This window comes from Electrophorus electricus, chromosome 3 (assembly GCF_013358815.1).
Source record: "Electrophorus electricus isolate fEleEle1 chromosome 3, fEleEle1.pri, whole genome shotgun sequence".
NCBI lineage: Eukaryota > Metazoa > Chordata > Actinopteri > Gymnotiformes > Gymnotidae > Electrophorus > Electrophorus electricus.
Window position 1 is genome coordinate 28,795,654 of NC_049537.1, and position 24,765 is coordinate 28,820,418.

The window sequence follows — 24,765 nt, forward strand, 5'->3', positions numbered from 1 at the left end:
TGTGTCGCATCAGTACAAGTTAAAATGATGGCATTTATTCATCTGGTTTTAACCACACCACTAACTTCCACTCCTACACCCTCTTCGCTCTCGTACAGACCCCTGAGAGTGCAGGTTGCAGCACTGGAAGCACTTGCATACACAGCACGTTTCATGTGGCAGCTTCTGTTCCTTGGTGGTTGTGTTTTAGGTTCACTGAAACTTGGGTAAGGGGATTGAATACTAGAAGCTGCGCTGCATCATTGTTTACAAATACAAGCAAATAAAACGATGACATCATGTAAGCAAATGATTTCTTTCTGGTTAAAGGACGCATATTTAGTAACTCCAGATTCTCGAGCTTAGTCGATTCAGTTCGACAGCTCGAGGTCCGTGTATAGCTTGTTGAATAGTTGCTCACGGTTATGCTTTTGTGTTACTATAACATACCTCAGCTAGGTGTGATAAATGTGTTAATATTTACACAACGCAGTCATCCTCATAACAAAAGATTCTTCTTTTCAAACATTCATCATTTCCTTTTTTTAGTAACTGGGTATACATGACAGGATGCAGTGGTCTCTTGTGAGCATACTGTGGGTCTTCTGTAGAACTCTTTCTAGGTCATTATGACATTAAGATTTCACACTAGAGTGACCACCAAAGAAGCATATGTGCATATGTTCAGTTTGTTTCTGGTAATACAAAAATAAAAATGAATAAACTACTGCATGTTTGAATGTATGGATTAGAATACACAAAAAGATGGACAGATAAAAAGAAAAAAATATTTTAAAAAACCTAAAATATAAACATGATAATTATAGGAAGGCGATGCATGCGATGCAATTCTCAATTTGACTGCTATAATTAGATTTATTATAATGTACTATATGTTAAAGTTATAGCAGACCTGATGCGATGCAAGAATGGTTCTCCAGTTTCACCAATCAGTGTTACTCTCAACAGTACACGTCATGACATCACTATGCAAAATGTAAAGGGCAGGTCTTGAGGTCTAATGAGACAGAGAGGAAGACTCGCGCGCGCGCAAGCAGTGAAATAGAGAAGAAGGAGGAGAAGCAGCAGCAAAGGAACGTGGGAGGAAAGTATTGGAGGTGTTGACCACATAAGAAGCACTCTTTAAAAAACCTGTCTCGGCGCACACATACTCATTCTTGAGTCAGTCAGACGTACCGACAGCTGCAATTATGAGCAATAACCGTAGACACCTGTATCCTCCGGTGTTCACCGTGAATACCTCGGGAGGCTTTCCTCAGCATCACCAGCCTCACCATCAGCAGGAGGCACAGCAGTGCACCCCTGCTGCCGGGAGGCTCGAGCCAGTCCTGGTGCCCTGCTGGACGTTTCCTCCCGCCCAGGTCCAAGCCAAGAGAAGGAGCTGCCGAGGAATGACATCTGCTGGAGGAACTCTCCTGGTCATGGTCTTCCTGGTGGTGTTTGCTGCACTGGGACTCGGAGCCTACCAGATCTGGAAGCTACAGAGAGAGCTTGTGCAGATGAAACAGGTGAACTTTGAATTGCAGTTTGTTCTTTTCACCCCAGAGTTAGATATAAGATAAATAATTCTCTTATTACATGTTTTAATAGAACCAGTTTGTCAGAGTTAAGTTTAAGGGTGAACAATATTTGGTCTTATTAAAAGTTAGAGCTGACTATTTTAGGAAAAGGAGAAAATTTAGAAGTCAGTCAATAACTGAACTGCCAGCAAAAAATGGTAGACAGAGAAAATCTGAAATTATTAAACAGTTGGGTTTATTAAACTGTTGACCTACTAATAACAGATAATAATTTTGAATTTGACATGAATAAATACACTTATTAGGTTCTTTGCTGACTTATGCAGTCCTTTCCGACTTTGCATTTTGACATTTGACATAAGCATGCTCAGACCAGAACCACCGGAATAGAAAAAAGGTTGTGGTCACTAGTCCAGCAGAGCAGGATATCTTTTTCTAAGATGAGAACCCCCGTCAAGCAGGAGTCTTATCTGATTAAGAAATCAAATTGTGTGAACATTGGCCAGATATGATCTGATGCATCTACATACACATAGGAAATACTTTTTGTGTTTGCATGCTTGCACATGCCAGTCTAAAAACATCATACATATGATAGTTCTCAAGTAGCTCTCAGGTTTTTCATTTTCTTTCATGACAGGAAATGCATATACAGAGTGAAAGCAGAGTGCCACAGGGGCTAGTTGGTGAGTTATTCATCGCGTTTCAACTTATTGTGTGACTAAACTTTGCATATCACGCTTCATTTATTTCAGCTACAAAAAATATCAAATTGCAAATTGCAACCTTCAGTGTCTTATGACTTTTGTCTTTTCTGATGACATTTTTTCAGGGACCCAATCAGAAGACAACAGTAAAACCAAACACACACAAGCTGCACATCTAATAGGTAACATCTAATTTGTTAACAGCCTTTAATATTCTTCCCTACACAAGAATATTCCCCCATTTTACAAGGAGAGTGCTCATCCCAGTTGTTTTCAACTAGTTGCACAGCCTGGCTGCAACCCTCATCATCTTACCTACATGGCTAATGCTCATATGAAAACCCAGATCAGGGTTGGAACACGTTTGTAATGTCTGCCAGTAACGTCACCTTTCCCTCGTATCCACTCAGGGAAAATCCAGAACAAAGCATCAAAGACCCTGAATTGGGAGCCAAGACATAGCCGTGCCTTCACTGAGGGCGTGGTGTACCATAACGGAGGCCTGCAGGTGAATGAGTCGGGCCTCTACTTCATCTACTCACGGGTGGAGTTCCTCTCGAACGTCTGCCAAGCCAGGGACTCCCTGCTCCACACGGTGTACGTGAGAAGAAGCAGACACGTGCTGACACTCATGAGCGACCACAAGGAGGGCTTCTGCAAGGAGGGTGTGGATATGTGGACGGCCGGCAGTAACCTGGGTTCCATACAGCAGCTCCGGCAGGCCGACTGGGTGCTCGTCAACGTGTCGCGGCCGGCGATGCTCAGTACCGACCACCACAGCAACTACTTCGGCCTCTTCAAACTCCCCTGAGTGCAGCTTCTTCTGCACCCTGGGATGGGCTGTTGCCCTGGTGGGGGGGGGGGGACAGGAGAATGACAAATCGAGAACGCCGAGGGCGTTTAGGTGTCAATAGACATGGAGGGATCGGGAACTTTCTGAAGAGTTTCAGTCGCCTATGATTCTGAATAGGTCCATGCAGTACAATGAGCAGTGTATACTTAACATCTGTAGAGTTACGTATAAAACCAGTAAACCGTAGGCGTTCACGGAACATCCATGAGCTTTGTTTGCAAACACCACTGCAACTGACTGTTTGTTGTTGTTTTGTTTTCTTTATTTTATTTAAATTAGATGTAAAACAGTGACAGACATCATTCACCCTAAGTTTGGTACAACTGTCTCGGTGAAGTGCCAAGTGCATTGATGGCTGTTTTATTTCTGTAGTCATATTTTCAGCATCTGTATTTCATTTGATTTCTGTGGTAGCTCAGTGTTTAAGGTCCTTGACTTATAATTGGAAGGTTGCCAGTTTGCCACTGTTGGGCCCCTGAGCAAGGCCCTTAACACTCAGTCATAATTGTAAGTTGCTTTGGATAAAAGCATCTGATAAATGCCGCAAATGTACATTTCTAGCATTTTTACTGAATGTTCAATGAACACTAATACGCTCCTATGTGGAGGAATTGGTATTTATTCCCTTACAAAAATATCTTTAGTACACATGGCTAGATATTATGTCTGAATGTATTTCAATATAAATTATGGTCATATTGACCAAAAGAATGGCAATGATATATTTTGTTATTAAATAAATTATTATTAATACACCTTTGTTTGAATAAATGAATATTTAATTATAATCAAAACACTGGCATTTTAAAACCTGTGTTAAAGAATGAAATATTTGGATGTCTATTAGAAAAGAGAACATACACTTAGCATAAGTTGCCACAAACCCACAGAAACACCTATGCTGGCATGTGAGACAGTGATCTGATACTGGGAGAGACAGAGGAAAATATGCTAAAGATTTTGATATACAATTTCCAGGCCTATATTTAAAGTACCTGCATGAGTCACAACGTGTTAATTTGGCCAATTCTGTCCACATCACTTGGTGGAAAAGTTTGAACTCTTTATGTGCTAAACAGACAGCTTCTCTCTAGGTTGTCTATAACATGTAATAGATGCATGCTGTGGTTTTAAATACCCTCCTCTGGGCTCCCAGACAACTTCTGCAAAGTTGCAGTTGCCTTGTTATTTCTGCAAAGACCCTCAACCTGGCTTCATCACAAGTCTGCACTCTCGCACTCACTGACACACACACACACACACACACACACACACACACACACACACACACACACACACACACAAAGCAATTTCTGAGATAGTTTTAGTTGCAGCTGGCAGTGAACACGGCGTGCTTTTTTCTGTTTCCTTCCTGCTTTATAATGATGTTACAGGTGCTAAATGGCAATGTGCTGAACAGATGAAAGAGTCTGTGAAGTCCAGCCAGTTTGTAAACTGCAATATAAGTGGCCTTTATCTTATGCTGATTTTGCCTACAACTGTAAAGGTCCTGGTACAGCCTTCAAGGTCTAAGGTCTCACATATAAGGCGCTAAGAGAAGGAGAGAGGGGGCCACATGCTCTCCCAGTGTATGGTGCCCACTGCTTCACACCACAGTGAACAGTGGTTTCTGCTGGGTGTGTGATACCTGCCACTAAATGTTTAATGCCTCCTGTTCTTCTCAGTCCTAATCCTACGGAGTGCAGTGACGGGGAAAAAAGGAAGAAAAATATAACAGCTTTGACATAATATAAAAGTAAGGGGAATATCTTTACCTTAAATCGTATGTAAGGTCTGCACTAGGCTCATACCACATTCAAAATTAGTTTCAGTATGAGTACCAGACTGACTGATGAGAGCAGAGATTGTCCGCCTAGGAGGAGATGAACAGCTTGCAGTTAAAGTCATCCAGTTGTTCAGTGTAATTGCGGTCTATGTGTTAAACTCATCTCTAAGGCTATCCTCGGCTTGCCTACAAGCTCTCTGTTCACACTTGCTTTTTGCAAGTGTGTGGGACCTCATATTCCACTAAACCCCTCATATTCCACTATTCAATAATAAGTGGAAAAACAGTGCACAGACATACAAACAGACATACCCATATATTACACACACACAAACACCAACACACATACACACACTCAGACACACCCCCACAGGAAATGACCATCGAAGAGCCTCCATCTACTAAAGGCTTAAAGGTCACTATATATTTATAGCTAAAATTCTTCTCACACTTTTACTTCTCAAGGTGGCAAGAAGATTATTAAGATTACCCAGATAATTACTACATCAAAACAAGTTCAGGTCTCCCCTCACAACTTGTTTATCACTGTAAAATACTGGAAAAAGTTAAACTGTTGTGCAGTTTATTCACACTGACCATGCACAAGCTCACAATCTCTAAAACACCACTAACAATCCAGCTGTTACCAACACGTGGCCAAAATCTGACATGTTAGGTGGTGTGAAGAACTTCAAAACACTACAAACTGATTTGTTTTTAGAAGTATGAGCATGTAGAGTGTTAATGGTGCAGTCAGTAGTGATGAAGGGTAGTAGTAATGAATCAGAAGCCTATGAAATACCGGGTCATGGAGTGGCATAGCGACGTGACACTGATATGTTCACTCACGTAGTTCAGCAGTGGATAATGGATTTCATAAGAATCCCTTACCATTTCTGATTATTGCTAAGCTGTTAGTGACTGTGACTGTTAGTGATGGTAACGAATAACTGCAGCAACGGTTGCCGAGGTTGTTCACTGTCACAGCTTCAGTCCAGTCATAATTTGCAGCCCACCCAGCAAAGTAGAAACTATCACGGAAACAGAGCATCCGAAGCGTGATGTGACAACCCTAAGCAGCCACTGTGATGGAGTGATAAAGTTCTGAGAAAGACGTGCACCTACAATACAGACAAATGCAATGAAATGCTGACACAATGCAAACAACAGAACGTCTACATGCCTGGAGACCACTTGAAAGGACAAAGCTCCAGAGTGGAGGCTCCAATTTCCTGCAAAGGTATTTCCAGCATTAAAGGTGACTTTAGGGTGTTGATGAACTAAGCCAAACTGAAAATAAGGCTAGGTGACTGATCTTACATGGCAAAGCGCATGAAAAAAAAAAGGTGTGATCTCATTATGTAGGATTTTAAGTCCTCCACACATCTGTGTTCACCACCGAAACATGGCAGCTCTGTAACCCACAGCCTTCTGCAACTCTGAGACTTACTCTTCATCCACCATATAATACATCTGTCTGTATGCATGAAATTGGGCAAGAACGAATGAATAAATGTGGGCAAATTCAACTTCATTACGTTAGCTTAAATAAGCACTAAAGTGTAATGTAGCAGAAAGACGTTACGTGTAATCTGACATGAACAAAATGTTTGAGCCAGACAGAAAAACTTGCAATGTTTTTGGAACAAGTGCAATATGCTGAGGGGAAAGGTGTAAATAAGTGAAAAGCCTCCCCCATTATCGGGGTATTTTTCACTGTCAGCACAGTCAAAGCTGAAAAGAAGGCGTTCTCCATTTGATTCCACTCCTGAAGCCAAAGTGCAGCCCTCACAAGTGGGTTGACACTTCAGAGCCGGCAGCTATTGTAAGATGGGTGAAAGCTGGGTAAAACCGAGACGCTTTTTGAAAAACATACATGAAACTACAAATCGCTGGATTTGAGAAGTGTATACACTGAAGCACCATTCAAATGTTTTTAAAGCATATTTTATAACAAAGCTACCGAATAACTGAATAATGCATGGTAATGCAGGTGTGTAAGAATGAGAGAAATGTACTGACTCAGCTAATTGCTCCTGTACATTATTTGGGCATTTAACTCTATCAGTAAATGAGGAATACAAACCTCACAATAGCTGAGGACAGTGGAATGCAAACCTCACAGCAACTGGAGGTAATGGAACGCAAACCTCACAGTAACTGGAGGTAATGGAAGTGTCTCTGGCATGACATGCAGTAGATCTTTCATGATATGATGCCAATATGAAGCCAAAATCTTCCTTTAAAATAGTGTGTAGCTATAATAAATCCCTGCTGAATATTTAATGTACAAAACCAATAACTGCCTCACCTATAGATGTTTTAGGTGAGGTTTTGACTAGGTCATCAAGATCAGAAAGGAGTGCTTTGCAAAGGCCAATGTTCCTGCTGAGACCACCACTTTTCCACATCAACCCCTAAACGTTAGTCATAACCATTTGTGGTACACACCAAGGTATTGTTACAGAGGAATCTGTTTTTTCAAAAAGGTAAGTTTCAGCAATGTCATTAATCTTTTAAAAGAACAGCAGGCTTTTCTGACCACAACTTTGATGCATTGAAGGCCAGCATTTCACAGAAACAGCTATAAGACAGAATTTATTCATGCAGGTTATTCTGACCGACACATTCTATGATCTGAGTGTGGCGAGGATGAGCTGTAGTGCCCTAGAATTTCAATTTGAATTAGACTTCATTATAGTACACGTTCAACATAGGACATGTAGCCAAAGTTATACTTTGTGTTTCAAGCTTTAAATAAGAGTTTAAGTATGGAGAAGTGAATATGATTTAAATCTAAATATCTATGCAAATCACATATTTAAGTGTTTTAGATTGCATTGTGCTATTTATTCCTTTGATGTTTCATTATTGTTTTTAATAATATATCCTTCAGCATTATGAACATTATATTAAGGCCAGTGAAAATTTAAAATCTTTCATCACAGTTATTGCCCCTTTGAAAGTTCAATTAAATGTCTGCCATGCCACAATAAAACATTAAGGTCATTAAGGTTTCTATAGTCAACTTATCCCCTGTACATCTTGTAAACTTGTTTGATGTGCAGTCAAATACTGAAAGAATCAGAACAAAACATACGTCACAAAAATGTTACATTAATTTTACGCCTAAACATTTGAGATACACTCAAGTGACTTATTTTCTCCATGACCTTGGAAGTGCAACTTGTAAGAGAAACTGAGGTGGCATGGAAAACAACAGCATATGGTGCTAAACATACTGGGACACGTGTTCTTACACACACACACACACACACACACACACACACACACACACACACACACACAGACACACAGGCGTTACTTAGCAACTGGGGGGTACAGCAGGGTACAGAAGAGGGCTGACCCCTTTTGACCCCCATCCCTGGGAGACGACTGAGGAAAGGTTTTACCTGTATGTTCATTTTGAACATTCTGAGAACAACATTTATTATTCTGCTGTTCATTAAATTACTAAAATAAATGAAACAGTGAACCAGAAGAGGCAGCTACCACTAAAAGTATCATAGATCTAGTAATATAAATAATTATATACCATCTATCAGGGCTAAGAAGATTCCAGGTGAGCTACTGTGGTGTACTGTTGTAAAATGTAGAGGAAGTAAAAAATTGTAGTGACAGGCAAAAGGTTTTCAGAGAAATAGGACATTACAATGAAACACTTTGCTTGCACAGTTTTTGAAGGACCTCTGGTAGGACCTCTTGAAGTCTTGTTTCTCTGGAAACCATGTGCACTACAAACCTGTCCTCTGTCTCTCTCTCCATGGCCAGTGGCAGAAGCCACATATATGACAACCATAACAAGAAAACCACCTGCCTAATATTGTGCAGGTCCCTCTCGTGCCACCAAAACACCTTTTGGTTGAGGCATGGATTCCACAAGACCTCCAAAGAGGCACTATGGAATCTGGCAGATATTTTAAATTCTGTAAAATCCAAGGTGGGGCTGATATGAATCAGAGTTATGTTTCCAACACAGATGCTTGATTGGATTGCGATCTGTGGAAACTGGAGGCCAGATCAATACCCTGAACACTTTATTATGTTCCTTAAGCCATTATGTTCCTCAATATTACTGCATTATGTCCCTCAAACCATGCAGAGTGGCAGAGCCCATGATCATGCTGGAAGAGGCCACGGCCATTGGGGAGTACCACTGCCCTGAAAGGGTGTACTGGGTCTGCAACAATGTTGAGGAAGGTGGGACGTGGCAAAGTGAAACCCCCACGAATGCCAGGACACGACATTTCCCAGATGTTTCCCACAGCCCACTGCTGCTTCCAGCTTACCTTCTACCCATGATGCATCCTGGTGCCATCTCTTCCTCAGCTAAGCGATGCACACACGCCTGGCCATCCACATGATGTAAAAGAAAATGTGATTCGTCAAACCACCATAGTCCCATAGCGCCACGGTCCATTTCTGATGCTCACATGCCCACTGTGGAGCAGAGTGGCAGACAGGGGTCAGCATGGGCAGTCTGTGGCTATGCAGCCACATACAAAACATGATGTGGTGCGTTGTGTGTTCTGACACCTTTCTATCATGGCCGGCATTTGTCTTTTCTGCTATTTGTGCTGCAGAAGCTCTGTGTGATTAGTGAGCCTTAGGTGCTGATGACCCTGTCACTGGTTGTCACTGTTGTCCATCTTTGGACCCCTTATGGTACGCATTAGCTACCGAATATCAGGAACAATCCACGATATCTGCTGTTTTGTAAAAGCAGTAACCCAGTAGTTCAGCTATTACAACGTGACCCGTGTCAAAGTCCTTCAGATCTTTATGCTTGTCTATTTTTCCCGCTTCCAGCATATCAGCCTCAAGAACTGACTGTTCATTTGTTGCCTAACATATCCCACTGCTTCAACATTGCCACAGCAACAAGAACAACACCGTATTAATGGTATTCACTTTAGCTGTGCTTTTAATGTCATGGCTGAATGGTGTACATATATGAGAGATATGAGGGTAATGAAACATGATCGAGAATGCAGAATGTGTCAGCCAGTGGCGACTGTCAACGGTGACTTGGATAGGAACATTATAATATGGTCTCACTGCATACACTGTTCATTACAAGGACCGATGCACCTCTGAGAGTTCAGTGGCGAAAAAACAACTGAGCCTGGTCCACAGAGATATGGAAAAAAGGGATGTGGTCAGGTGAGTCATTCACACGTTATTCTCGCCTTGTGGGCTAGTGCATGTGCGGCATACAGCATAGGAGCAGTGCATAAACGATCGCCATGGTGAGGGGGTCTGTTAGCTCGCTGTATGAATGGAGGACTTATATCTGTACCGCTTGCACTTTCATGCCTAGGCCACGCAGTGTTGCATCATGGGGATGTGCTTTTAACATGTGTTACTGGCAAGCTGCAGCAGGAAATCCTCAGGCTCATTCAGGCTACTACTCTCCAAGCTAAGCAGCGTTTGGATCGTAACAGGAAATGCAGCTTCATGGAGTTCATGCTGTCTCTGCCTGACCACTCGCCCTCCACAGAGCTCAGAAAGCTAGGTAGTGAGAATCGCACACATTTTAATTATAACCTAAAGTGTGTGTGATTCTCACTCGCATAAATAGGAAATGTGTTTACAGGCTTAGTGTATTCGTGTGCATTTTGGAGTGTTTGAGCACAATAATTGTTCCCACGATTCCATGTTAATATCATCACTCTGGTTATTACTCTTTGACTCAGAAGGTCCACAAGACAAGTGTCCACTCCTGTCTTTGACTCTGAGGGTCAACAAGATACGTGTCCACTCCTGTCTTTGACTCTGAAGGTCCACAAGACAAGTATCCACTCCTGTCTTTGAAGCATGCTCAGTCTTCATGAGGGCCAGTTTCTTCAGCTCATTTGATGTCTGATGTTCTTGATCATATCACTCAGAGAAACGGCAAAGGTTGTGTAATTTGCCATTTTAAAGGCATGACCTTTATTACTAAAAACAATAATAGACTCTTTGTCTTTGCCTAAATTATTATATTTTACTCTATTCTCCTACGTTCAGGATATTGTAAACATAAACATTAACTTATTAACAGTAATTGATGACAAAAAGTAAAATAGATAAAATGCACACAACGCAGTCATTGTCCAGATTTTGTGCTTATACAGTCTACCAGTATCGCATCCCTGCTGTTAGAGAACAAAACAAAGGTAACAGGTCAGCTATCATGGTTGCCACGACCACTAAATTATCCCTTTATTTCCCGAGGATCTCTGAAATTATGTGAATAGTAGCAAACCCCGCTGTGTTTTGGAGCTATGTTTCGGCTGTAGTTTAGGATGTGGTGGTTTGGTTTGTTGTATTAGCATTATTATCAGAAAAACCACTAAGCGCTTGCACGCTGTGTGTGGTGGGAAACGACGCGAACTGTGACGCCACTGTGGAAGCAGAGCCCGCGAGCTCAACTCCAGCTCCAGCAGGACACGCGGCACTGCTTACAGCACGGGACTGGGAAAGCCACTCTGCACTGTTCCCAGTTCGCGTGTCCTGCAAAAGCCCACGCATGGGACGTTAAGTAATATGCACTTCCAAGCTGTCAGGAGAAGTTGATGCGTGCATTTTGGAAAACGTAATGATGTGGAGTCCAAGTTTCCACTACAGTTGGTCCTGCCTTGTCTTGCAGCTATTAATTTTACTTTAGCATTTCACTGTTATTTGATGACATTTTTCATGATTTTATATCTTTTATTCATTTCTTAAAGTTATGTTTTTTAAGACATTGTTTTTATTAATCAACTATCGTCTTGTGCATGTATTATCCCGTATAAACGTGCCATGCCTCGCTGACGTGATGCCAAATGTCCAGACAGAGCCATTGCGCCTCCTGGCGTCCTAGCGCATCCACTACTGCTGCTGGTGCTGACAGCGCCACCTGGTGTTATGGAGGGTGTGGACCCTCTCATGGCCTAGCGTAGTAGTGCTCCAGAGGGTATGGAAATAGTGCCACCTCGAGTCTTAAAAGGTAATGACAAACCTCAGCCTGTGAAGGCTGATGATGTAGGAGCAAATAGCTATGGGCCAACATCCATTTCTGACTAAAGACAGGCATTAGACACCAGAAAGAACCAGTGGGCCACTGGTATCCCATACCAGGTGAACTGGGAAGGGAATAGCTCAGGTGAACAGTCCCCTGTTATGGCCAAAGACATTTTGGATCCTATGCTTTTCACAAACCTTCGCCATGACCATGCACCCTGTACTATGGGTAAGCAATTACCAACAACAGGTGTCACAACCCCAGTTATTCATTGCTCCACATTGCTCAGGCTCACCAGCCAATCAGAACAAGCAACCTAAAAAAACCTAAAAACCATCACTGTGTTGGACACTGGATATTGGCACTGTACGCCTTTTACCTGCCATCTTCTTTGTTGTATTTGTGTGTTTAATTCTGTATTAACATAGCTACAGGTACGCAATAGCTGTGTGCTGAGGGAACAATTCTTTCACCATTTGTGCCAGTCATCCATGTTTTAATTAAAGGGTGTTCTCAATTTACATCCATCCTGACCAGTCATGACATTATCAGTTTATTCATGCATATTCATCTTTAATCGAAACATAATGAAAAGTATCAAATCCAGTTTTCATAATACTAAAACACATTTCTGAAAGCTATCTCTGAGTCTATTCTGGGGCAAGGAAGTGTAGTGTAACCTCAGAAGTTTAGGGGAGGTTTATTTTTTAAGGTCACAGTAATACGCACCTGTATTTCCAGCATTAGTAAAAGACTGAACAAGAGCGATGTACATACACTTATTTCCACAGCATATGTCCTCGTCCTGTGACCTGATTTGAATTTGGACCGTGATTAAACTTTAAAAAAAAATGAAACATTAAAAGATTTAAGGTAATAATTTTGTTTATTAAAGGAAAGCAGAACTCATACCTCAGACAGACCACAGCTATAGTAAGACAGCAACAGAAGTGACCTGTCTGTTGTTGTCCACATGATGGCAGTATTGTCATATCTAAGCCTATTTTTGGCTTACATACACTACATAACTAGGTCTATCTGCATATTTCAAAATTCAAGGCTGTCTGAATGTGTTTATATATATATATATATATATATATATATACACATAATTAATGAAAATGAATACATGAAGTGGATTTCCCAAAACTTTCACACAATATCAAACATAGTACACTATATGAAAGAAAAATGATCAAAGTTTAAATAGGATGAGTTCCAAGTCACTTTATCATTGGTGTCACTCTTTAAACCTGTTCCTCTTCAGAACAAAAATATCTCAGTACAAATATCTAGGTAAGTTTACTGTTAGTTTTCCCTTTGCAGTCTACACAGGTTTTATTGACCTCCTGTGAAGGTTCTGATAACTTGGCCATACTGAACTTTTGCAGAAGAGATTTTTATCATTGTTTCGCCTAGTTGTTCTTCAACAAATAATCTGAATTTTTGTTTGTCCTGTTAACTGAATCACTGGTGAAAAAAAAAATCTAAATTAAAGCTTCTTAGTAGATTCAACACACATTGTGAGAAACAGCTATTAGTTTATTTGAATACACACCACAGTTTACTCTGAGAGTTATTTTACACTCTGTACCACCATGCTGAAGCTGTATAAACCATCTGGATGGACTACTGTTGTGATCCCATCAACACATTTTTGAGAACAAATGTCAAAACAATTCTGAGAAGCATAATTTGTCTTCAACTCCAGACCGTGAACCACCATGGTTATTTAATAATAACTGATCGAATTTTTGCCATAGAACAGAGGTATATTATATATTATACATATTACATATTATACATATTACTGGTACGACATCCTTTGTTTATCCAGGATTCGGGTCTGAAAACAAAGTGTCATCATTTTTATTAATTGTTCATTTGACTACCAGTAATCATGAAAATTCAAGGCTTGAAATTGGATTCAAAGTCTGGAGTTATAGAGTGTTGCTCTAGAGACTAACAGTACTTCTGCCTGATGTAGAGGCCTAATATGGTAGCCATATGGTAAAATTCTTTTCACTGTTCACCTCTGAAACTTATGAGTAAAATTGGAAGGTAAGTGTGGGCTTCCCGAAAAGCCACAGAACTCTACAGCTAAACAAAACCACTCTACAACAAAATCACACTGAATTAGTGAAGAACATGTAGAAAATGGTGCTGACCATAAGACCACAAGATTTGTAAAGTAATTAAAACTTCAGACCCACAGACCTCTCCTAGACCCCTAAAGCTCTCCCAGACGTGCAGACCGCTCCTAGACCCCCACACCTCTCCTAGACCCCTAAAGCTCTCCCAGATGTGCAGACCGCTCCTAGACCCACAGACCTCTCCTAGACCCCTAAAGCTCTCCCAGACGTGCAGACCGCTCCTAGACCCCCACACCTCTCCTAGACCCCTAAAGCTCTCCCAGACGTGCAGACCGCTCCTAGACCCACAGACCTCTCCTAGACCCCTAAAGCTCTCCCAGACCTGCAGACCGCTCCTAGACCCCCACACCTCTCCTAGACCCCTAAAGCTCTCCCAGACGTGCAGACCGCTCCTAGACCCACACACCTCTCCCAGATGTTGTTCTGATTGTTCAGTCTTCTGAATAGATAACATAATGAATGAGGAAAAACTAGGCATTTTCTGACTATAACAATAAGCCACGTGACTCACATTGTTTTCCATTTTTTAACTAATGAAAATGTAAGGATTTCCCACATCTCTACTTCCGTATTGCTCATGAGGAAATCTTTCACTTGTACATACTCCACTAACACAATATCAGAGTGCCCACCCCTCTTAAGCAGATAGGGGGACCATAGAAACTGAAAAACGATTAAATAATAACATAAATCATAAATCGTGATTTTTGGAGAATGTTGCACTATCCACCAAAAAAACTTTCAGCCTCACCCAGTTCTTAATCATTTCAGGAAGCCTCCTAGGGTACTTCCAAAGCTTGTCTCCAACAACACAATAAGTAAATATATGACTCTTACTATTGTTTTGGATTAGTCATGGGTAGGTAAATTTCACTGAACTGAGGGAATCCTTAACACAAGAATGTGACCCCAGGGGTCCCATACTTCAATTCTGATTTTTCCACTGGAGGCCTATATTAAACCCATACAAAATGAATCCGTTTTTGGCATATAGCTGAAGTTTGATGCTTATGTCTGATGTTTGATATTGGGAATTTTTATTTCCGCAATGACCACTTTGCAATGTGGTTCTCTGGCTCTGCTTTTGCACTGTTCAAAGAACTGAATACTGAATACTGAATACTGGATACTGAGTCACTTGTCTTTGCACTTTCCCCCTCCTTAGGTCACTCCGTCTGATTTTGTTCTTATAGCAACAACACAAACATCCAGACAAGTTCAGGGAATTGAACCATGCAAGAGACCAGAGGCTCGGCACCTAGTAGGTAAGCTGTCCAGGGAGTGTGTGATGAGACAAGTCCTGAGAGAGCAGATGTTTCCAGTAGCCAGCAAACAGAGGGGGTAAAAGGAAAGCTCTTGATGTCAGCAGAACTGAGAACATCAAAATGTCAGTCGAAATCAAAACTGATTTATATAGCACTTTTTACAAAAGCAGCTTTACAAATGTCTGAATCCAAGCTCCCATTGAGCAAGCCAAGGGTGACAGTGGCAAGGAAAAACTCCCTAGAGCACGAGGAGGAAACCTTGAGAGGAACCAAGACTCAAAGGGGTGGGGGGGGGGCCATCCCTGGCCTCTTTATAATCCACAATTTTTCAATACTTCTAGCATATTTAATGGCAGAATCTAAACTTTTTGCAGAAAACAGCAACCTATTTTTTCACAACATTATTATATAATCAACGTTATTATTTCATGCTTTGGTACCATGTTCGGATGGCTAATTATTGTGCACCGTTAACACATCTCTGATTTACCTGTGCTAAGATACTGTAGACAGCTAAGATAGAATACTGTGCGGCATGTAAGGGGTTTGAGGCCCAGTGGGCCAAGCTAATGAACAGTTCAAATAAGCAAACCAAAGCTTCTGATCTAGTATAGAAGCTGACCTACTGCCACACCAAGGCATGCATCCAGTCACTTTGAGTGCTCTTGTGTTGGGGAACCAATGACTGTTAGTCAACAATGGTGCCAACTGGTTCAGCAGTTGAAGAGGCCCTGAGAGAAAGAAAGGTTCACAGTACCATTTATGCTTTGTTCAGGCATTCTTGGCTCAGATCACAGACAGCATCTATGCACTCTTTCAGGGCTTTGATGTACTCCCCTTTGCGAGATGACCCAGAATGTACTGGACAAATTCAGCAGACTATTGCCGTCGAGACTGTCTAATATGGGCATACGACGAGAGTTAATGGTGGTTAAACCCTGCTAGTATGGCCAGTGAAGTGCCTGTTGTTTGGTTAAATCACTCTACAAGCCCTTTGCTTTGGAAACTGTGTACATTTGAGGTTTTATTTTTCACAGGTGTTTCTCCAATGAGTGGCTGAGAACTGCACTGAAATCCTGACTCCCCATGTCACCATGGGGGCACTGGCACACTGTCTGTGCACTAACTTGGGTACTCCTGCTAAATCCTCAGATTTCACTTCATTAAGACCCCAGGTAACTGTGTTAACTTGTTTTCAGCGAATATAATATGTCCCCTTAAATATTAGATTATCCCTGATATCCATACTAGGCAGACCTTATTACTAAACTCAAATGTGCTTGTATTTGTTAACTTTAGAGAGAATATATTCCTGCAGTCACAATTGGGAGCCAAAAACACCTCAAAATCAAATATATTGTGTGCATCACAGAAATTATGACCATAAAACTGTGTGATTTCACATTTCCAATGCAATGCACAACTCAAGGTCACTCAGATGATAGCATGTACTTGATGATGTGATAACCTGCATAGAAAACACCATAATCCAGAAGCTAAAGATTGGTGAGAGGTCACTATTCACTATTTAGTGAAACATTTTCCTTCTCTTACATTTATTCAATTTAAAAACATTTTTGAAATCAAAGATCTTACTATGGTAACCAAAAAAAAGAAAAAAAGAAATCATTGCTAAGCAAGAAGTCACTCTAAATCTAACCCTTTATTTCCACATACTTTTTTAACGTTTAACCTTAATCTGAAATACACCTGCAGGCATAGCCAAAATACCTTTAAAGCAACCTTCCTTTCATAGCAAACTATGTTCTGTTTTTGGACAGTTAACTTCCACCTATTCATACTCAAAACTGATACGGTTTGCCCACATTGTTTGCACTACTGTACAAATCTTTGTATGTGTTGGCTCGTTTAAGAGAATGAAAAGATTTGAAAAGTTTATCAGACATTTTGGTTTATCTCAATGCTTGTTCGTAAAAACCGATGATATGGACTTTTCAAAAGTCATTGTGCCAGTACTGAAAATGCTTCGGTTTTGATCACAGGCTGTATCGTTGCATGTGCTGGATGAGTGAAAATTGTCCAGTGGATGACTAGCTGACATGACTGAAACGCAACTTGAAAGAGAAGATTCCTTTCTTCTCACTTTTTAAAAATCTCTCTGTCTAATCTTGAATGTCAGTGAAGTCCCCCAGTGAATATCTAAGATGTCTTACACGATTGTTGCTGATATTTTGTGCTCTATGAATGACTGTATTAAGGAAGGGATATGCCACAAGAACATTCTGGACTCACCTAAGTTTTTTTTACATGAGGAAATGTAGAAATGACATTTAATAACTTTTGCTTGATCACTGTAATGGTATAGACTTTACAGGAAATCTATAGTTGCCCATGGTGCTAATAGAACAAAACAAGACAAATTGTGCAAATAGAGAATGCTAAATAGCTGTGTTAGATGGTGGTGGTGCCCTCTGAGTCAGATGTACAGTCCCCCTAACAATTTAAAAATATCTTTTGAAGAAAGTATTTTTAGTTTTGGTTGCTAATTTCACTCTTTTTACTGCCTAAAAAACCCATGAATAGCCATTTTACAATGCAGTTGGCAGGTAATCTAACTATCATTTATTTTTTTATCACACTCTTCATAGCATCACACTTAGTCAAGGGACAGTCACTAAGGTAACTTCAGGTGAACCAGAATGTAACCTTTTATCAGTGTATTTGGCATGTACTCTATATAGGAACTAAACACCTTATTGATCATAAAATAGATTTCACAAGCTGTTAATAATGTTTCATTTCAGTTCATTTATTTTTGTTTCCTAAAATATCAACATAATCCTTTTATAGCTTGCAAGCAGCAGTCATTGGCTTCATCTAAGTTCTTATTTGTTATGATTGCACCCCTGACACTCACCGGTGAGATATCCCACAAACCGAACAAACATCTCTACTTAGCATAGTGTCAGGTAGGGACTCCAATGTGAGAGGGTACCAGTGGCACAGAGGTGATGGAGAGGCATGTATGGGCATGTGTGCGTGTCTCCGAGAGCACTTGGGCACTGTCAGGTATTGGTTACAGACATAAAAAGATCACAGTCCTATAGTGAGTCAGAAGGGGGAGGCCCAGTTTTGCCGAGCCAGAGAGAGTGGTCCCTGTGTGGAGGAGCACTAGCGGAGCCACCCCCTCTGCCCGACGCGCGTATAAGCATCGACAGCTTCAATGGGGTTACTGAGCTAACGACACCCACTTGTTTTTGGAAAGATGTTCTGGTTCCCAACACCTCCAGCCCCCTGCGCACAAAGGGGCTGCCCCTACATCTTGAGGATGGAGGGATACGTCGTGAGTTTGTGCGAGTGTGTGTTTCTGTGCATGTACGTGCTTGTGCGTGTGCACACACTCAAGCTGCATGTGCAAGTGTGCATTAAAAAAATCCTTTCCATGAAAGTGGTTGTTTACATAGTTGCTAGTTTCACTGTGTTCCCCGTACAATAACCAGCATAGGCCTATAATGACTAAGCAACCTAAAAACTGCCCCAGATTGAGACCAGCAGAGCTCCAAGTAGACTTAGTAGGTGTTTGGTGCTCAGCAGGCCTTTTGTAATGCTCTCTGCCCCTCTTGTTTTCTAAATGCATTTTCTTTTTTGCAAATATATATATATAATCTAACCTACCGTACTTATTTTCATTCAATATAGTAATATGGAAAAGGGGGTCTACTTTAAAGTGCCTACAGATTTATTCTCACGATTCACTTTTTACAGTTACTCGTAGTTTCTGGTGTGAACTTTTATAGACTGCAAAAGAAAGAATGGAAAGAATGACACTGGCCACTTCAACTAAGACATTTCTGAGGTTCTTTTTTCCAACTTATTTTTATAGTGCTTAATGGAAAATGCTTCCAATTTGACAACCTGCAAAGACCTAGACACCATAGTGACCCTGTGGTAAACATGCAAGTTCTCAAATATTACATGGCTAGCTTGCTGCTCTTGACCACATAACCAGTGGTAGCTAGATAACATGTTACTAGCTAAAATTCCCACAATGTCACATCTACCCACTGATCAGACAGAAAACTGTACTTTTGTAGCATTTAACTATGCATAGTTCAATTAAGCATATTGCATTTATGCTTATAGTTAACTTAAGCATATTGCAATTAAGGACATATATTTCTTAAATCTTTAGTTAATAATTATTAAGTCACAATTAGTATTTCAAAGATTGTTTTTATTCTAAATCTTACTGGCAAAGTCTTTAAAAATTTGATTTATACTGGGCAAGACAAACAGAGAATGTTAGTGTACTAGTCTGGTTAATGATCCAAAAGGCATCATAATTAAGGCTTAATTAGGATGATTAATTATAATTAGAACCTTAATTAGGATGATTAATTATAATTAGAACCTTAATTAGGATGATTCATTATAATTAGAACCTTAAGTGGAAGTATTCTCAAACCATACTTTTTAAAAAAGTCAAAGCTTCAGTGTCTTGTTTTTAGACATGTAAAAAATAGTTTGAGAAGATATAGGGTTTCTCTTTTCTCCTGCAGTGCATACCTATATAAGTAGAGCAGTGTTGTAATCACCCTTGATTTTCTCATACATTGGTTTAGATTTTATGATTCTTGTCACTGGTTTGTCGCTTTTAGTGTCTTAACTCATCAAAGCCATCCACTTCCCAGAAAATTGTCTTACAATTTGCTGTAAACATTTTGCACAGTAAAAGTGTATTATTCATTTTGAACCATTAAAAAATGTGGTATTGTCTTCATTGTCTTGCTGTGATACTGAGTAGGAGGAAAGGGTATTTACTGACTTTTTGTGTGGTCTGCAAAAATACAATAGGACACAACCCACAAAACGGACCATTTCAGACCAGCTCCAAACACCACATGCAAGCACATCAACTGAAGTCACTGGACATTGTTTTTAGGTAAAGGGAAAAAAAATCTTGAACCTTCTTTACTGTTCTTTTAAGGTCTTGTCTTTAGAAATGAATTGTAATCAAGCCTTCTGACCAGGTCCATACAGGATCACTGCTACATGCTGAAAGCTGAGAAGGACCGATGCGGTTTTGAAACATTAATTCTCTCTGATTTGTCTTTTCTTCTTCTTTTTTTTTTTTTTTTTGTAAATGATGGAACACAAACTTTTCTTGGGCTTGAAATGATAGGATGGGAGTTTCTTCAAACTTGTTTTTATGAAGTGTGAAGATCAATGTGAAAAGTGAATGCATACCCCATGCCTCATCTCTTCATGGACTTACAGTAACCTTTACATACGCTGCACGGTCAGGGAGCGTGGGAGGGAACAGAAACTTGTCCTATCAGGCAGATAACTAGAAACGTTCAATGCTCTCCTCTCTATTTCTCACTTGCCCTTTTCGGTCTTATACATATTGTTTCCAAAAAAGACAAACATTTAAAAAAAAAAAGAAAAAAGATTTGTCTTTGTCAGTTCTTGCCAGTACAGAAGGATTTCTGACTGACACTTATGTCACATTGTTTTTTAAAGTCTGCTGGGACAAAACCATGTGCCTCTGAGACCATACTAATCATCGAGTATGCTCTCAGCCTCCTCACCAGTTCAAAAAATGGATGTAATGGCCACTTTTTTTTAAAGATTCACAAGGTCATATGGCGCAACACTGTATGGGATGAGAGCTATAATGCGCTGATTTGCCACTGCCCCAGCGGTCTTTAAAGAAAAGAAAAGAAATAAAAGAATAAATAAAAGTAGAAAATGGTTTAAGCAGCAATAACCGCTTGCTCATTTGTTTGTTGAACGCATACCTCTGTGTGCTCTTTGAATTTGCATGCTGGGGAGCCAGCACACCAGTAGGCACATGCTGTGTTACATCCTTCATCCTCTGGGGGGTGGCTAGCACCATGGTGTTAAGATGAGAGCATGCAAGCCTATGAAGTAAGAAGGAGATCATAACCATAAACACATTGATTCAGAATAAACTGGGATAGGCACCTCTGCCTAGCAGACAACTATGGACAGAACTAAAGACTAAATAATATAAGAGCTAAAGACATATAACTTTTTAACAAAAAGAGAGCCCACCTAGAGTGACTAGACATAGGTTACCTCAGGGAATATGGACACTTGGGCTAACATGGACCAATCAACTCTCACAGCTGCTACATTAAAGGGCATTTGCAACTGTGCACTGTGAACCATAGCATTTTGTGTCTAAAAGTCAATAATGTTATTCATTTTTAATAAGCTCAACACAGAGGCTAACAAAAGCAAAGCTAGCTGTGATGTCCAAAGACATACAGCTCAAAATGTGTTCCCATACCTGATCTTCAGAGATTAGAGTGGGATACAATCTCTACATGCACTATGCAGTTCTCCTTCAGACAAGCATGACGCAAATATCTTGTTAGCTCAAGTTAGAAGTATTGTTGCATTACATTGTGATACAACCTTGCAATGTAAATATCCGTGGCCAAGACATAAACAGGAAGTTGGGGGGGTGGGGGGGGTCACAGGAAATCAGCTGACCCTTGTGGCTGAGGGCTTCTCAGACATGCCATGTTGTCTCTTGCTCTAGGTTAAGTTAAGCAAGAAGTAGTTTCAACAACCTTTGTCTCAAAACTTAACTGATACACTAAAGTTGCAGAAAATGACCTTGTCTTTCACTTGGAACTATGCCAACCCCGTGGCCATTGAGAGTAAGAAGGGGAGGTGGAGGATAAAGAAGATAAGAAGATATTGCTTTTTTCCTTTTTTGTAGGTGAGGTTTTTTTTTTTCATGTTAACGCCTCGCATGGGATGGAAAGTGGACATCCTGTGACGTACCTTCCACCGCCAAATTTCCCAAATACATAAGAACGGAAAGCTAAATGTCAGATACCTCTGATTATTTTATAACACCTTGTTTGGAGTGTAAACTACATCTTCACATCTTCACACATTTCCTGCTATACTGAATATGCTTTTGTATCATTACAAGGAGAGGTATGATATATTCAAAGTATAAAGGCTAGTAGCGCATATTCCAAAGCATAATTTTCTATTGTGGATTCATATACATGGAAATAAGAACACAAAAAACTGCAAGAATGGAAAGTGAACAGATTTGTCTGTTCAAGCAGTGTCTTATATCTTTACGGAGAGTCAAGTGTAAATGGTAAAATATTGTGCTTATATATTATACATATAAATACAGAGAGTAAGCGATGAACCGCAAAATGCCCACAATGGTATAGGCCTATAAGGCATTGGCTTGTCAGTGTGTGTGTGTTCTTGCAGTTGACTTAGTTAATACTATTGCCATATTTTTTAAGTAGTGTCACTTTAGCATGTCCTCTTAACAGAAAAACACTCTCATGGTTGGAAAAATGAGGCCTGTCAGCTAATTGTGGTCCAACTGTGGTTTAATAATAATATGATGGTAATTTCCAACTTTTGACTCTTAAATCTTCTAATGAAATAAACTGACATTTTTTGCCTCCTCTGTAGTTTGGAGTTGTTGCAGTTCTGCTATATTCAGAAACATTGCTACAAATAGCTTGAAGAATCCATGATATGTAGCTAAATTAATTCTCAACTTTTAACAGTAACTGGTGTAAATAAGTGGAGTGTAAAAAGTGTAATAGCCAGTAGTGCTACTGTATTACTGTTGGTAGCCTAACCATACCTATATATGAATACAAACATTGGACTAACAAGGTAGGAATGTTATGTAATTTTACTATTATCTTCATGTAATTCTTAATTTCAATCAGCCAAGTATATTTTACAGTAACAGTATGTAAGTCAGTCAGTAAGAACTAAAATATTCTTCTATTACCGCTCATTTATTAAAAATGACTCACATCAAACATACAGTCAACTCTGGGATTATTGGAAACCCTTAAAAAACTAGCCCTGCACAGATAATGAAATGGTTATAACAACTATATGGTTGGCATTACCATTATGCACAATTAAGGTGCAAATAAGATTTCAAATTTGAAGTGTATGTAATGGTTGAAAATATGACAGGAAGAGGAAGCATGAGAATACTGTCCCCATGTGAGAAAGATGACAAGAGGCCAAGAGGTATGCAAAGGACTGCCCAGGTCTGTTGAATCTTCGTTTGCTCAGCGCTCAAAATACGCTGTCAGACGCCACTTCCGCAACCAGAAACTTTTTGGAAGAGCCTTTTTTATGTACAAGCTTCAAAATGTATTGAACATTGCAAAAGGTTATTGGTGTAATGTGGTCAGTTGGGACAAAGAGTAACTTTTTTGGTCATGCATACTATCGTCACCGTTGACACTAAAAAACTACTACCTACAAAGAAAAGCCCCAGATAACCATTGTTGGATCAGTGATGTGTTTGGGCTGTTTGGCTGCAAGTGGTTATGAGCATTCATGGCATAATAAACTTCTAAATGGCAAGAGATCTTAGTCCAAAATCTGTCTACCTCTGCAAGACGTCCGAGACTATGGATAGACCTTTGAGCTAGATTACGATTATTTTAAATGAGAGAGAAATTGTTCAGTATAAAACTTGCTCTACAATTTAAAGATAATCTTTGAATTAAAGATAATTTAAAGATAATAACACATTTGCCCTGCCAGTCATCAGATACTCAACTGATATGATAAACGTGGCTAAGATCTAAAAACTGGTTAGACAGCTATATGGAGGCTGGGACCTAGAAAGGACCTAGAAAGAAAATCCATAGTCTTGGATGAGACAAGGGCAACAGTCCAAGAGCAACAGTCCAAAGGATGTGGATATAATATGCATCCCCACCAAATTACAGAAGTGACTGAAATGAGAAATTCTCACCTATGGATGGAAAAGGCAAGACTGAAACAAAGCACAGAAGAAGTAAAGATGCCAATACAAGAATAAGCCATAAATCAATCTAAGCAGGGCTTTACCATGCCAGACAAGATTCCAGGATCTAACACTCCCCCCCTTTGATTCCAACGGAATCACATATCAGTATATAGACCTTTCTCATATGCAGGCACCAAGGCAACATTTGCATGATTAATCACAGAGGTAGAAATGCGAGTTATGAAAGAAGACAGCAGTGACAATAAGCAGGGTTCACAAACAAGAATCAACACAATAATCAGGAGTACGGGAAAACATAGGTTTATGAGCCAAGATCCCCAAAGGCGGACAAGGTCAGTTAACCAACTGAACCATGAATCATTGGTGGGTGGAGGCTCAGCAAGCGCGGTCTTCGTGTGCGAAATGATGTCAGGAATATTGTTATAGTAAATAGGGATGTCAAAGCAACATGTTTCATTAATGACCTTGCAGACGCCTCCCTCCTTTGCCAAGAGGAGATCTAGGGCTAGGCGGTTCTGCAAGACAGCGGTACGGATCTTATCTACCTCATCATTGAGCAATGCCAGGGCGTTTTCAGTCCTATTGGTTAAAGTACCTGCCATGCCAAACCATTAATTTTATTAAGGGCTGCAGTAGTTCCTCCTCCCAGGAACAAACTCCAACCCATGTTTACTCCAGGGTTAGTCCATGGTTTGA

At 40.2% G+C, this 24,765-nt stretch overlaps 1 protein-coding gene and 1 long non-coding RNA gene across 2 annotated transcripts; one reads left to right on the forward strand and one right to left on the reverse strand.

The window, feature by feature from the left end:
- The first annotated feature begins 1,028 nt into the window (after nt 1-1,028).
- faslg (Fas ligand (TNF superfamily, member 6)) lies at nt 1,029-3,814 on the forward strand. Its single transcript, XM_035523948.1, has 4 exons — nt 1,029-1,508; nt 2,161-2,206; nt 2,353-2,409; nt 2,638-3,814. The coding sequence occupies exons 1-4, from the start codon at nt 1,191-1,193 to the stop codon at nt 3,036-3,038; spliced, it is 822 nt and encodes a 273-aa protein (XP_035379841.1). The 5' UTR covers nt 1,029-1,190; the 3' UTR covers nt 3,039-3,814.
- LOC118241017 lies at nt 3,004-21,703 on the reverse strand. Its single transcript, XR_004775781.1, has 3 exons — nt 21,568-21,703; nt 21,053-21,175; nt 3,004-3,075 (listed from the first exon to the last, which is right to left on the reverse strand). It is a non-coding gene; the product is annotated as an uncharacterized LOC118241017 (long non-coding RNA).
- Between the last annotated feature and the right edge of the window lie 3,062 nt (nt 21,704-24,765).